Raw genomic sequence first — 16,990 nt, forward strand, 5'->3', positions numbered from 1 at the left:
TGACACTTGTCTTGTTTGGTTTGTGACCTTGTATGAATGTTTGTCATGAATGCATAAGTGATTGTGAGGCTCGCTTTATGGCCTGTTAATAAACAATCAATACATTCAGAAAAGATTTAAATATGCAAAATGTTATTTTTTCACCTCTTTATATTTTTAATGAACATTATCTTATGAAATTTCTATAATAAAGACAAACTATCAAAACCATATGAACCTGCTGTTTGTTCTCAAAAATATCTGTTTTGAAATATTGAAATACTACATAATGTAAATCAATAAATATTGTTTAAACAGAATGTTTAAGATTTATAAATGCAAAAAGAGCAATTGTGAATGAAAATTGAGCAAACAAAGTCTTCTTCTTCTTCTTCTATTTTTACTGGCGGTTGACAACTTGTTGTTGTATTACCGCCACCTCTGGACTGGAGTATACCCACCACTTATATTATCTCTAAACTTTTAAAACAAAGCAACGTGTCAAAAGTGTCCATGGACCTCTCTGTCTGCAGAGGGCGCTGTTGTCCAGAGTATATGCCTGTTTATGAAGGTCAAATGAGGATAGCAGTATAAAACCTGTTTCACATAAGAGTGAAGACATTGCTCTGTTTAGTGGTATGTATATACAATTTTTTTTTTTGTGTAAATGTATATATATGTTTTTTATTATTTATACATTTTTAGTTTATTTAGTTATTGTTATTTTACTATAACTTGAGAAAAAAATTAGAATTCCTTTTTTTTTTTTTTTTTTTTTTTTTTTTTTTTTTGGGAAACAAGCTATTTTTTTTTTGTCTTGCTTGTCAATTTTGTCCAGTATTCAGAATAATAACTTAAATAACTTTGATTAAATATTGACTTATTTTCTCTCTTTTTCTTGTTCTTCACAGACTTTGTATCTTATACCTTTTAACAGGCTTCCATAAAGTTTACTTATAATGTCATCAAATAATAAAATGAGATAAATATACATTTAACTTCATTATAATGTGGCGTAAAAGTTAGGTTTTTGTGTCTTTAGATACTTTATTTCTTTAATAATAAATAAACATGCAAATATGTTTTCGCAAAGGAATTGGCCAATTAACTCTTTGTGGTTTGTTATAGTCACCTGACGAGGTCATGATGGACAGAAACTCTCCAGCAGCAGTTCTTGATCACTCCTGCAAGGAAAACAACGTCCTCTGTTCTCCGATTGTGACTCATGTCTGAGGACACGTACACACTCCCCACACACCGCTCGGCCCTTGTGTAGTGTTTTTGTTTGCTCTTGTCTGAGATGGGTGTTTATCTGGGACGTATAAAAAGATAGTCCTCCATCATCCTGTGCTGAAATGTCCTCATAACCCTTCCAATCACTTCATCTGCTTATCCTAAATCACAGATAAAGCATGTCAAGGGTCCAGGTCTTAAGTGAATGTTCCCTCACAGAACAAATGCATGCTGGAGACAAATATTACTCTCCAGCCATCCAAAATCATGAGTCATCTGCACATCCCTTTTTGACGTTTGAGTCTTGTATAGTGCCGCATTACAGAAACATCCTATCTTAAGTCTAAAGTTAAGATCTGACTCCACCGTGATACTCAGAGAAAGCATTATGGTTAGCTGAGATAGGACTGGAATAGAGCCGTAGCTGTTTTGTTTCTGTGGCTGACTAACTTTGCAAATCATGAGGATGTGCTGTTGAGCATTGTCTTATCAGTTTGGGCAAATTTGTCACGGCATATTGCAGCGCTGACAATGGCTCTCTGTGTGGAGGAGGTGAACGTGCCCATCACTGCAGCGGAGGAGATTCTGTTTGTTTTGGAAAGCCTCAATGGAGGTCATAATGGTCTTACGACCGCACGGTGCGCTCAATCTTAAGAGCCAATCAGATCATCGAATGATGCGCATAGAATTTAGGATTCCAGCAGACTAAATTTACTTCAGTTGAGTTAAACTCATTTAAAATGAGTTTTAGAGAAATATGCAATGCAAAAAAAGAGGTTTTTCCTCAGTATTTTGTCTTGTTTTCAAGATTAATATGTCTATGCATTCCTAAGGCAAGAAACATTTACTTGAGAAGCAAAATAACTTAAGATATTAAGTCTGGTTTTCTAATAAATTTGATAAAATTAAGCGAGTTTATGGTTTAAGCGGTTATATGATGGGATTTCAAGTATTACTTTGTCTTAGGAGTGTTACAAGCTCTTGGTGCATAAAGAAGATCTGCAAAGTTGCAAAGTCTCAAATATAAAGAGAAATGCTTTATAAAAGTTAAGACTCGACCGCGCCCTCCTAAAACGGCTTGTTCTAACACACGCCCACATGTCTATGTAACGATGTGAATGATCTGCAAAACGGCGCACAAATCTTCACGCAAAGAAAGAAGGCGTAACTTTGATTTTGGTGGTTGTTGCCACCGCTGCCATGTCGAGCCGGGACACACGGCATCACAGTATAGTGAGGGGCGTAACATTTTCGTCACGCGCTTGAGGTATTCGGCCAATCACAACACACTGGATAGCTGGCCAATCAGAGCACACCTCACTTTTCAGACCGATGAGCTTTGTAAAAATCTACGTGTTTGAGAAGGCAGGGCATAGAGGAGAAACAATAATGTATTATTGTTGAAAAAAAAAAAAAGTTTTATTGACAACAGTATAAAATATTTTGATTGATTAAATCGGGTAATTTAATAAGATGATTCTAAAAATTGCCTTTAGGAATTAAAAAAAAAATACCTCTGGAAATTAATTCCAAGATAAGATATTGTCCTTTAATGGAAATGTTGATATATATATATATATACACATATGTGTGTGTGTGTGTGTGTGAGTGTGTGTGTAATTTAATAGATGTTCCTATATTTAGATAGCACAGTGATAAACATTTTTTTCACATCAAAGTACATTTTCTAAAAGTAATTTTGTTTAATTATATTATAGAATTTATTAAATATATTACATTTTATTTATGTTTGTATATATTTGTAAGTTGCATGTCAAAGTTAATTCATCTAAATCTAAATATATATATATATATATATAATCTACAATTTTAAATATCAGTATAATGTCAGTATATGATGTCATGAATTATACTTATTATTATTTTTTTGTATAAATGTAAGCCATGAATCTGTAAATTAAGCGGTAGCTGTGGGATAAAATGTGCCAGATGTTTTGGCCTGAGTTGTTCCAGTGGCTCAATAGAGACTAACAGAGATCTGCCTTCAAATGCAGAAAATAATATTGCAATGTTAAAAATGTTGATACATTCAAAAATTCTTAAACCTGTTCATAGCTGGTTTATATGGATCTGAAAAACAAACAAACAAGAATAAACTTTGAAGTGGGATTGTGGATTTATAAAGTGGATATAAAGCAGGCATCCTTGTAAATACTTAAAAGTAAATTAAGTTTTTTTTTTACTTAAATAGCTTTAAGTAAAAAGTGGTACAGCTTGGCCTACTCTGCTATTTTATACAGTATTGCAGTCGCATATTCCCTCTGATTTATATCCACTTCTGAATAGCGTCTAATAAATCACTGATCTGACTCTGTATTTAGAAGATCCAGTCTGACGACGTGTTTGAAGCCGACGCTCCTTCAGTCAGTTTATAAGACAATGAGAGTTCTCATGTGACTTGGGCTTCTCTGTTATCATTCTTTGTGTGTGTGTGTGTGTGTGTGTTTTGGTGGGGCAAGATCAGCATTTAAGTGTGCTCATCAATAAAGCATGCTGGCTTACGTACATCTAAATACAGAGAAAAGGGTGGAGTGAAAGACATTCAGGGAGTAGTTTGAGTGCTCATTAGTGTCAAAAGCACATATCCCACTTTGAACAACAGGTGTGAGAAGGGTAATGACAGCTCGTCTGATCTGATGACATCAATCTCCACATCCAGAATACAGCTTAGCAATAGAAAACAGGTTGTCATGGTGCTTGGCAATAACTGGCAGGTCAACTTCTGAACGCCGCAAGGCACTGAACATACACTATTTGCTTTATATATATATATATATATATATATATATATATATATATATATATATATATATATATATATATATATTAACTCATATATTTGTAATTTGCCATTAGAGAAAGCTATTTAAAATAAATGGCATATTTAGTTGATATCCAGTATACTGGTTCATATTTCATGCATTGCATGTAAATATAAAGTTATTTGTATTTTTTATTTTTACATTTTAAAAAATAACAATGTGGTAAGGTCATAATTACTTATAAAATCCATGTTGTTCATTATGTTTACTTACCAATGACAATGTATTGTAAAAATACCATAGTGTATATTTATATTAAATGCGATTAGTTGAACTTAAGAGCGCTTTTTTGGTCCAATTCATTAGGAAGGATTTAAATACATTTTCAAATGTAATTTCATAATGTTTTTTTGTCTTTGTAATATGGTTAAAGTGTAACTGCTGAATGTACTGACAAGCATTTATGGAGGACTAAAATATACAATACTTTAATGTCATTTATACTGAATATTATGTATATTTTGCATATTTGTAATGATGACGTTTCCATTTTGTACATTTAAGACTTTTATAAATTGTATTGAATGAAACTCAGTTCACCTATTTTTTTTAGATAAACTCAAGGGATATCAACTCTTTGCTCCAAAGACTTTTGTGAAATAGTTTTATAACATTCAGAATAAAAAACGCGGTTTTGATATAAAATGTAAATTTGTATGAATTTGCTTGAAAAGCATGAAGGTTCATTAGACCGTTTTATTAAAGTTGCAGTCGGTAACTTTTTTTGTGTGTTCAAAGTATACAAAATGTATATGATAAGCGAGTACACCATGAATCCATTTTCCAAACCGTGTTTTTAGTCTGTCCTGAATCACTAGGGTGCACCTATAATAAGTGTTTATATTCGGACTATTTTAGATTGCTTCAGGGATACCGCGGCGGAGTAACCCAGTACCTTTGTGATTCTTCATAGACATAAACAGAGAAGTAGTTCCGGCTACGATGTTCTTCCGCAAGACGCAAGCAGTTCTGTTTATTAACCGCTAGAGCGTCGAAAGTTACCGACTGCAGCTTTAATAAGGGAAATAAAGATAAACATCTGCTAATGTAGTTGTCATATTACAAAAATTAAAATATCCAAAGAGGCCACTAGTGGGGTAAGATAATATTAATAGTAATAGCTGGAATCTCTTCCTGGTGAGTGTCTGTATCAGTCATGCGTCTGATTAATACTCATGTCTGTTCTACAATGCTTAATGGCCTGTAACAGGGCTGCTGGTTAGAGCAATACGTGAATCAGTCATGATAAAGTCAACAGTCAGAGACCCAGGTCTGTGTTCCCCCAGCTCTCTGACCCTGCCTGGGCATGATTGGTCACTCCTGATGGGGTCAAAGGTCAGGGCTGGTGTGATCCTGTGACTGCTCTTCCCTGAGAGGGTCAGTCGGGGAGCATACACTCACACACCAGCACACAGAGCCATACTCCGACATTTAAACATAAAGACACAGACTCATGGATCTGCTGTGTTTAACGTGGGCCGGCTGTAAACTATCTTTAATCACAGCTGGAATCCAAGCCATTCATTCTCACTGAAGTTGAAGAATGATACACACTTGTGCTCGCCCCTCATGCTTGGTTTTACTCTAATGCACTCATTGTACACAAGCTCTCTTAGCTAACAAATAGATGCTTTATTTGTTTAACTGTATCGCAGACATAGCTTAGGGTTCATGAAGCATGTGTTACAAAGGGGAAGTCTTCCATGTAGTCTATGAAGGTCTCACCTGATAACGGCTTTGTTGAGATAAACATAATTTTGTGCTTGCGCAGTATTTGCAAATGCAAGCAACACTACTATATTGCTCAAACTATTTGGGGTTAGGAATTGAACAATCTCATATTTCAGGCAGGACCACTGCTTAAGATCAATCTGAACATTAAGTTCCTGAACATTATTTTGCCGACAGGGTCACTGAGATTTTAAACAAGAAGCCTAATGCAATTACCATAATTTTTAATGTGCAACAGATATAAGATTTCATGCAGAAGTGATACAGATCTGTAAATAAGGCTGTGCCAGATTAAGAAACGATTATCTGATAAATGATTTCTGCGGACAAGATGTTAAGTGATCGCTCCTGTATAAGGTGGAGCTGGGGATGGAGGAAGGCCTCTGTCCCTCCTTCAGTGCCAACTATCCTCACAACTTCTGCACTTCCTCGATCAGCTGTCCTCGAATCATCAGTCTGTGTACCTCCCAATGGATCAGTCTAGGACCTACTGAGTCTCTGTCCAATATTAACTTTTGTGGATGCTCTCTTGTCTCAGCACAGTGGAGAAAACATATTTCAACTATAATCAGAAATTATGTTCTCTGGTAAGAGATTGGTGAAAATATTAACAGAAAACTGACGTATGTCATACAACATTTTTAATACGAGAGGGAAGAATGATGCCCAATTTAGTATACTCCAGCAAATGGAGTATACTTGTTAGCTTACTTGAAGACAGGTGATCATTGTCTTCTTAACTGCAGGCTATAGGGAATACCAAAAGCCTGAGCAACAGGTAAATTCCAATAACACACACAACGCTTTGATCGAGAGCACCTTTCCTAAAAACAGCTTAGCCAGCAATGAGAACTTTCCAGTGATGAACATTATTTGTGCCAAACAGCATATGTTCCAAGCACGTTGCCAATAACCTGTCAACTTTAAGTATGGGAATAAAAGCAAATCTTTGCTTAGCTTATAAAGACACATTCAGGTGAATGGAAAGTGAAGAATATCCAGTTGTGATGAAGCCCCCTAGCAATCACCCAAAACATCATAGATACACCATAGAAGCCACTAAGTACCCCCTAGCAACTACCTATAACACCCTATGTGGGTACCAGTAGCAAACCGTCCTGGGCACTCAAAGAACCCCAAGCTACCACCCAAAACACCATATTAACCCTTTAAAAACCAACCATAACACCACAGAAGGAGCCAGAAAGCTTCCACCTAGCACCTACACTGAACACCCTTAGAACCCCCATCCAGAAACATTTGGAAACCCCCCTCTAGAAAGCCCTAGCATTCTGGTGCTGAGTTTTACATAAACATGTTCACGTAGCGGAGATGGCCGGAGACAGGAGGTCATCAGGCACGTTGTGTCAAGGATCTGCTTCAAGCAACTTTGCTTTCTAACACTCAAAGGAGAATCAGATCGTTTCGTTCAGAGCAGGTGATAATTGACGAGTTTGCAATGTTGACAATCCAGTCAGGTGTGGTTCCGTGGAATGATTTCTAATAATCATCATTGGCACAAGATGACTCCTCACCCGATCACTGAATAGATCTTCATTAGAGGTGAGGATTCGCTGCTCAATCTGCTGCAGTGTTTTCACAGAGGGTGTGTGTGCTCGAAACAAAGCAGGACAATAACGAGGTTCATCAGGACATGGTGTTCATCTGATGTGTTTCTTGAATATCTTAGAGGTGTGAGCAATGACATAACAAACAAGTGTTGAGTATCTGAAATCAGGAGAGAAAGTTAATCAACAATACAGATAATGTTCAATCTAAGAAACGTTTCCTTTTTCAAAGAAACACTTCTATGGTTTGTTGATTGAATGGTTAAAATCTCCCGTGAGCAGACCCAACACCGTATACTGCCGACCCTTATCAGCTTGTTTACAGGTTTCATCTTCATCTTTCAGACTCGACATGCCGGCCCTGTCACACAAAAACCAATAAATCATCCCTTACAGAGGAAGCTGATCATGTTTGTTTGCTGATCACTGACCAACAATCAAAGTCTTATAAGTCTGATGCTTTTACTAAATTGTTTAAGACAGTCGTCTCACATACAAGTGCTTTAGCGAGTCAGCAGGAAGTTTATTCTGTATATTTTACACACAGAGTCAGTCTGAGACTACACCAAGAGTCAGAAAGGATTCTTCAGCAGGTCTAAATGAAGATTGTAATAATAATTATCATTAATATAGAAGTCGTTTTTTTATTTATACTTTATAAACTTTATTCTGCATTAAATTCAACAAAATTAAGAGTAAGGACAAATATAATATTACTAAACAACTAAATAAATAAGCGTCAAGAAACACACGTTAACATGAACTATTAATAAAAACGCTTATAAAATATTTAAACTTAATTAATGGTAACGTCAACACTTACTAGTGGATTAAGAAATACATTATTTAATGATATAATTCTGGGCCTGAGCTGACATTAATTAGCAATGAACAGTTGTATTTTCATTACATAACATTATTATACATATACATATTATAACATACCATAACATAACAACATAACATAACATCACATTAAATAACATAACATAACATAAAATAACATAACATAACATAAAATAACATAACATAACATAACATAACATAACATAACATAACATAACATAAAATAACATAACATAACATAAAATAACATAACATAACATAACATAACATAACATAACATAACATAACATAACATAACAACATAAAATAACATAACATAACAACATAACATAACATAACATAACAACATAACATAACATAAAATAACATAACATAACATAACATAACATAACATAACATAACATAACATAACAACATAACATAACATAAAATAACATAACATAACATAACATAACATAAAATAACATAACATAACATAACAAATATAATAACATAACATAACATAACATAACATAACATAACATAACAACATAACATAACATAACATAACATAACATAACATAACATAACATAACATAACATAACATAACATAACAACATAACATAAAATAAAATAACATAACATAACATAACATAACATAACATAACATAACAACATAACATAACATAACATAACATAACATAACATAACATAACATAACATAACATAACATAAAATAACATAACATAACATAACATAACATAACATAACAACATAACATAACATAACATAACATAACAACATAACATAAAATAACATAACATAACATAACATAACAACAACAACAACATAACATAACATAACATAAAATAACATAACATAACATAACATAACATAACATAACATAACATAACATAACATAACATAACATAACATAAAATAACATAACATAACATAACATAACATAACATAACAACATAACATATATATAATATAATATAATATTTTACTACAAGACCTGCCATTTTGTCCGAGATTTTTATCTTCATCTCTAATTGTATTGCAAATAGACATTACTCTGGGCTTGAACCCGCAGATGTTACGGATGTGAATAACGGAAACAACAACATGTCTTAATCCGCACTCAGAGCAGGCCAGGCTCCCTCCAGAAGCACTGTCACTCTGCGGATAATGGCTGCGTGTAAACCTGCACTAGACAGAGAAGGAGGTGAACCTTCTTTATCAGGGTTTCCAACACTTCTAATCCCTTAATGATGGAGCCAAAGTGGCTGAGACACCGGCTCAGATGGACCCAAAGGTTATAATCCTGTTTACCCCTAAACACAGACTACAGGCCTTCGCTTCGAGAACACCACACTGAGGGAAGAGATCAGGGCGAATGAGCTGAGATGTTGTGGTTGAGTGGGTAATGGTTTGACTCAATAAATGTGAAATGTGAGCTGATTTAGGTAGTGCTTTGGCAGTCAGACAACTAATCATAAAATGTCAAGCATTTGATGCAACCACTTGCATCTCTAAAAATAATTCTGGTTTAATAACATGTGAAAAAAAAAAGAAACAGTAGAATGGCACTTGTGCTCAGAGGAAAATTGCTCAGATGTTTGTCTTTCATAACTCAAGAGACGTGGATGTGGAGAATGCAGTTCTTAGATATGCTTCTAGTTTCTTTTATTCAAAGTGTGTCTCAGATGTTTCTACTAAAATGCAAATGGACCCAAATGAGACAACAGTTGACGTACAGTAAAAGCATAAAGCCTTAAAATCAGAGTGGATAAAATAGTTCATTTTGGAGAATTTTTTGAGAAAATAATTCACTTTGACTTTTGACTTTTGATCGCAGACCATTTTTTCCACGTTTATATCCAGTGTTGAGATTTAAAGTATGTTCGGATGAACAATGTGCAAAAAATGTACGCAAAATTACAATGCATTTTTAGTTCATGTAAATGTATTTTATTTTTTCATTTATTTTCCTTCTTATAATAATAATAATAACATATCGAACAATGAGCCACTGTGTCAGGCTTTTAGATAAAAAGTAAGTGCTGTTCTTTTGATCTAAACAGGACAACTGTTTTCAACATTGATTATAATAAGAAATATTTCTTGAGCAGCAAGTCTGCATATTATACTGATTTCTGAAGGATCATGTGACACTGGAGGAATGATGCTGAAAATACAGCTTTGATTCACAGGAATAAATTACATATTTAAATGCATTAACATAGAAAACTGTGATTTGCAATTGCTATAATATTTCACAATATTATTGTATTTTACTGTATTTTTAATCAAATAAATTCAGCCTGCATAAGCATTAGAGACTTCTTTCAGAAACATAAGAGTGCCAAATTCAGCACTCCAGAAGTGAAAACGGTCTCATACACAAGGTTGTTTAACCTGTGTGTTTTATACGGTGCAGTATATATTCAGGAGTAATTTTCATCCAGCAGTTAACTCCACCCGTACTTGCGTGAGAGAGCAGTTTAGTTTGATTGGCAGGTGTTAGATGAGGTGACTGAGTCATGATGAAGAGCTTTGTTCGTTCCCCCTCACACCTGGGGGTCAGCAGCTCCACCCACTCTGACCTCCACCTGTAGAGATTCAGAAACTCAACGGAGCCCACGATTCACACCAGTCCACCAGCATCAGGGAGTTTTCTGAAGACCAAAGACTTCCAATAAATGTTTCCGACTGCCTCTCAAGTAATCTAGTAATACCAGTCATCAACACGCAGAAGTTGAAAGGCAATTAATTATGTAGGCTACTGTAGACAAGTGCTTTGGCAATTACAGGGGAAGAACATTTGACATAATGCATTCTGACAAGCAGACAAAATGAATAAATAAGGTGTGGCTTGACAGAAGGTTAATCTGAGAAAAACAGCTATCCTTGACATGAGTGACGCAGGTCTGAACAGGTGCAGTGGTCCTGGATATTGTTCACTGAAAAGTGAAAAGTCTGTCACTATTTACTCCGGCAAACCCAGTGTGCTGTTATTTATTCATACATACCATACATACTTTTTTTTTCATTATTTTTTTTTTTCCTGTGGGACACAAATGGAGAATCAAGCTCCAGGAATGACGAACAATGCCATTAAAATATGATATACGAATGCTGATCCATATTTCATAAGAGTTTTGTGTGAGTTTCAGAGTGATTTCTGCAGTCCCTGGAAATCTTCCAGATTTCAAACCTCATTATCCATTCAAATCAACTGCGTAAATAATTTAGCTTTCAGTTTTGTATATTAAAAGCCTGGTATGCATCTGAACATGAATGAGATTTCAGAGCTCTAGGAAGATTACCACTGAAAAAAGACTTAAAGTGGTCATATGATAACATTATTTTGTGTGTTTGGTATTACGCAATGTTTATGCAGTTTAAGGTGTGCTCTGATTGGCCAGCTATCCAGTGCGTTGTGATTGGCCAAATACCTCAAGCGTGTGATGGAAATGTTATGCCCCTTAACATACTGTGATGCCGATTACCCCGCACTATGAGACAAAACCAGTAAAGCCCATTATAAACGAGACATTTGTTGAATCCAGTGGGGGCATAATTACTGATTATAATGACTTATACTGTCTTTTTATGCTTTGCGTATCACGCTGCATAAACATAAAACCATTTTAGGCTACTCTATAAGGAAACAATCCTCATCCTACATAAATGCGCTGCACATATCTGAATATTTGGGTTGAACTGTTCTGGAACAGTGTTGTAAATACAACTTAACCACTGATTTCTAGTTGTGTCCTCTTTTGGAAGACCAAACAAAGTAGTTTCACTTTCACAACGAAACGCACAGCGTCTTCACGAAATGACGGCAGCGCCAACTACAGCAAGAATAAAAGTTAAGCCTTCTTTCTTTGCGTGAACATTTGGGCAGCGTTACGCAGATCTTCCCACATCGTGACGTAGATGTGGGGGTGTGTTAGAACAGGCCGTTTTAGGAGGGTGTGGTTGACTCAACTTTTGAGCCTGTCCTCCAACAAAAAAACGACCATATAGATCGTTTGTGCAAGCATTTATTACGACTTATATTTACGTTTTAAAGTTAAGTGCCCTCTAGTGGGCGTAAAAATAATGACAGTATTGCGTTGTGTTTGTCGTCATGAATTGACGTTATAACGTTGTAACCAATCAAAACGCACGTTTATTTAAATGCAATGTGTGGGCGTTTTACACCGATCTCACAGTATTTCCTACATATTTTACTACTGTAGGTGGCTTATTCGTTCAAATGACCACACCTAACCCATCCCCTAAACCTAACCCTGACAGAAATCATGCTAAATTATGATTTATTGAGCATATACATTTTCGTGCACGTCCGTTCCCTGGGATCGAACCCATGATAGCATGATTGCATATCAAGGTATAACGCAATAATCTACCAACTGAGCTTCACGAAACGCAAACCAGAGTGCAAATAAAAGAGTATAAAACATTAATATGAAAACGACGTTTGCCGATAGGGGCGCAATTGTAGTATACGCTCTGATTGGTCGTATTTCAGGGATTTGGACAAACGACCTATACGAGCGTATTGGTTGGAGGACAGGTTGCAACTTTTATAAAGAATATGTCTTTGGATTTTAATAAAAGATTGCATCATATGACCCCTTAATTTGTTTGATTTTTAATTATTCTTAAAAATAATTAACTAAACAACTACCAAAAGACTCCAGAAGACACTTTCCGAACTTCAGAAGCAGTGAAATGTCTTTATAAGGAAAGCAGCGGCAGAAAGATTCCACAGGACAATGTCATTCAGGTTTGTTACAACGTGACGGTTTATTTGCTACTTGGTTGTACTAATAACAGCACACATTGCTTTCTCTCTGGCATTTGACTAACATAGTTATCATATTTAAGAGAATGGTATTGAAGCCAATCCCTTTTGTGTTTTCACATAACATCACAACGAATTCCCACGTGTTTACACGAACAATATCAGAAGTAGACTTATTTTGTATTTATTTAGCTTTCATCAGGATGTAACATGGACCATATTTTGGTGAGGATAGTGATAAGAACAGACAGAAACGGATAGACAGAAAATTCCAGAGTTTCTCTGGAGCCGGCCCAAGTGGGTGGCATTGGGTGAACCAGAGCTGTGTACGGAGGAGCACCCCTGTATCTCGGGCCGCTCCTATCTCAGAAACCAAAACAATGTCACAATGCAGATTACTATTATTAAGTGGCATGACATTGTTGTGGAGGTAGAACTATGCGGGTGGATATGCCCTGCTTGGGTGGATCAGCAAGCTTCAACCGAAAGAGAGGGGCCACATCCAGAACATGTCTGATGTCAAAATCAGACTTCACCGGACAGGTTTGAGCTTTAGATAATAGCTGAAACTGGTTTGAATCGTTTGATCGGAGAAGAGGAGGATTTCTGTCATCTGACTGAGGTTTGAAATAACAACTCATTTCCACCAGTCATGGGAACGATTGCTCAATATAAACATTCCTGCAGTAACATCAGTGTAAAGTAATGCAGTAAGGCAAGTAGATAATGTAAGAGCAAGTATATTATATTACATTACATTACACTATATTATATTATATTATATGCTAAGAAATAGTTGTGTCTGTCTATTTATCTATCTATCTATATATTATAGAATTGTAATATATAATATATTTAATACACACACACACACACACACACACGTTTGTTTTGGTGGAAAGTGGGGATGTCCCATAGGTGTAATGGTTTTTATACTGTACAAACTGTATATTCTATGGCCCTACACCAACACTACACCTAACCCTAACCCTCACAGGAAACTTTGTGCATTTTTACTTTCTCAAAAAAAAAAAAAAAAAAATTCTGTGTGATTTATAAGCGTTTTGAAAAATGGGGACATGGGTTATGTCATCATAAGTCACCCTCTCCTTGTAATACCTGTGTCATACCCATGTCATTATACAGAGTTGTGTCCTGATATGACACAAAAACAAGAGCACACACACACACACACAAATATGTGTGTGAGTGTGTGTGTGTGTGTGTGTGTGTGTGTGTGTGTGTGTAGGGTTGTGTTTATGTTTACAATTAAATGACATCATGTTCAGGAGACAAATATTCAGCCACATTTTAGTTTGGGGACCAGTTGAAACTATTAGCCATTACCTATGACCTTTGCCTAAGTAAACTTCTGTTTATTAACAGTTAATTAACAGTTAATAAGTATATTGTAGGATTAAGGAATCTAAAATATGGTCATGCAGAATAGGCCATTAAAATGTGCTTTATACGCACTGATAAACAGCCAATAATATAATATGCATGCTAATAAGCAACTAGTGAGAATTGGTCCCTAAACTAGTGTTACCAAATATACATACCACATTTTAACAGGCCTGTAACAAACACTCGCTACTGCTATTCACGTAATCCATACACTTACTGAGACATTTCTATGTAGAAATAGCTAAAGAGGTCTGGTTATGCCTGAGAGCTTTCTAAAGACAGGTGATTGATGACCTACGTGGCAGTCGCTTCCTGAAGGAAAAGTATTGTAAACAAATTATTCACAGCAGGTTGAGGATTGTGTGTGTAAACCATAAAATGGTTCGGATGCTATTTATGTCAAAGTGAGTAGTTTTAAGCCATCCTGTTTTCATGACTCACTGATTAGACCGTCTCTTAAGGTTAAATCACGTCATCTTTCCTGGAGAAGCGTACCTGTATTCCTCAGACAACAGACCACCTCCGGTTCAGGCGGTTTGCTGAAGTCAACTGAAGTTGAATGGAAGAAGGATAGGGGCGCTTGAGATCACTATCTCCTGTTGCAATGTTAAACTTCTATGTTGAGCGGACCCGCATGTTTTACACAAGAATCCTTCTCTTGATTTATCAGCTGGCACGGCTTGTGAACACAGCAAGTGTTCAGGCTGGAGAATAACTGCAGTCCTTGTTAATTAAACAATGGACAGCTTTTAGGAAGTAGTTCTCAGAGGAGTGCTGTGATTTTGAGAGAATGATGATGAAAACTTTTACTGGAGTCCAGTGGAAGACAAACTTTAGAGTCACAGCATAACACACATCTATGACTTTTTAAAGACAAAAATTGGGAGTTAAGCTAATGATAGGTCATATTAGAAACATGTATGAGCTTCCAACACTCAAATTTGTAACTATTTTAAGTTTTGGTAAAAGAATGAGTAGAAGGCATGCCAATAAATGATAGCATAGGTTACACTATTTTTCTTGAATATTACATTTCACTCAGACCTATATTCGTTAAGCCAGTCATTTTTAAGTAAAAGTAAAGGTCAGTCTCTTAGAAAGTATGCTAGGTCTGTTTAACCAGATAAGGCAAATATGCATTTCACAAGTTCACCTTAAGATAAGTGAGATTAGTGTAAGATAAAGGTAAATTTGACATTTGGCTTTCTGTTCATGATGGAAGGCACAAGCTCATCCGTCCCTGCACTTCTTAATGTATGAAAAAAAAATGGTTAAGATGAAGTGGGGATGATTACAATTTTTTTTTTAATTAGAGTGGCCAGAATAGGCTCAGGCAACACACACACATGCACCTTTGAAAAAAAACAAATATTTTATTACACAGAATACAAAAACTGTACAATACTTAAAAATCACCATAATAATAATAAGAATATTATTCACAATAATCTGAGAAATTTCCCAAAGTCCAAGTGAGTGTCCCTGTCATCACAGTGCTGGTCTCCATACACTCAGTCCGTGTAAGTTGTACACATAAGGCCGGTATGGATAGGATTTGTAGACTGTCGCTAAAAGTGAAGCTCTAAAAAAGTCCTCCTCTGTTGCAGCCATAGCGGTGGCGTCTGATTTCTGAAAGTAGTCCTTGCTGTGCTCTGTCGTTAACTGCCTCCGTTTGGTTTTATATCTCCTGTTCTGGAACCAGATTTTGACCTGAGTCTCCGTCAGGTGCAGCGCGCTGGCGAGGTGCGCGCGCTCGGGCGCGCTCAGGTACCGCTGACGGCTGAACTTCTTCTCGAGCTCCAGCACCTGCAGGTGCGTGAACGCGGCGCGCGAGCGCTTCTTTTTTCCGCCGCCTCGCATCTCTGCGGACGACACTGCTTTATCCTCAGAGCTCCGATAGACCGAGAAATCCTCTGCATCTGTGAAAGTAAGTACACGGTAAGATTAGGATTCTAAACACATTTTCTCACAGGAAAACTGGTCTCAGAAACCCGCCTTCAATGTCAGGTGTAGGCTACTTTTGACTAACTTCATTAGCTTTACATAAACCATAGTTTGTCTTGCAAAGTATACAACTGCCTAATCTTAACCAACGAACTAACCTAGAAATGCACACCGAAGTAGTCTTCAAAGTGCAGTACCTGTTCGTCCGTCTGTGCCGTCGTCTCTGTCGCGCTCAGATTCGCAGGAGTCATCTTTTTGATCTTCTTTTAAGCATAAAATGTCCTCTATGAAAAACGACGTCAGCTGTTTGTTTGAAGCCGCCATTTACGTTGTTAAATTCCTGCTAAAGGTAAGGATAGAGCGTCTTGTTCCTCCAGGTAGTAAGTAATCGGCACTTTCACTCTCCAGCTCAGCTGCAGGACTTTAAATAGCGCGAGAGCTTTTGTCTCTTCTGCTATTGGAGGAGCGTCCTGCGCTGCGTCATCGGTCCAGACTCGCTGATGGCTAAAACAGACGCGTCTTCATGGACCATCAGTTCTTTATACATTTACTTTAAGTTGTGTAAACTTTACTTTTTTCAATGTTTTTGAAAGAAGTTTCTTCTGCTCATCAAGCCTGCATTTATTTGATCGAAAAT

General features: G+C 36.2%; 1 protein-coding gene across 1 annotated transcript; it reads right to left on the minus strand.

Moving 5' to 3' along the window:
- Positions 1 to 15,766: 15,766 nt before the first annotated feature.
- LOC113040653 (homeobox protein Nkx-3.1-like) lies at positions 15,767 to 16,760 on the minus strand. The gene is made up of 2 exons (XM_026198932.1): positions 16,551 to 16,760; positions 15,767 to 16,328 (listed from the first exon to the last, which is right to left on the minus strand). The coding sequence occupies exons 1-2, from the start codon at positions 16,675 to 16,677 to the stop codon at positions 15,898 to 15,900; spliced, it is 558 nt and encodes a 185-aa protein (XP_026054717.1). The 5' UTR covers positions 16,678 to 16,760; the 3' UTR covers positions 15,767 to 15,897.
- Between the last annotated feature and the right edge of the window lie 230 nt (positions 16,761 to 16,990).

This window comes from Carassius auratus, chromosome 22 (assembly GCF_003368295.1).
Source record: "Carassius auratus strain Wakin chromosome 22, ASM336829v1, whole genome shotgun sequence".
Taxonomy (NCBI): Eukaryota; Metazoa; Chordata; class Actinopteri; order Cypriniformes; family Cyprinidae; genus Carassius; species Carassius auratus.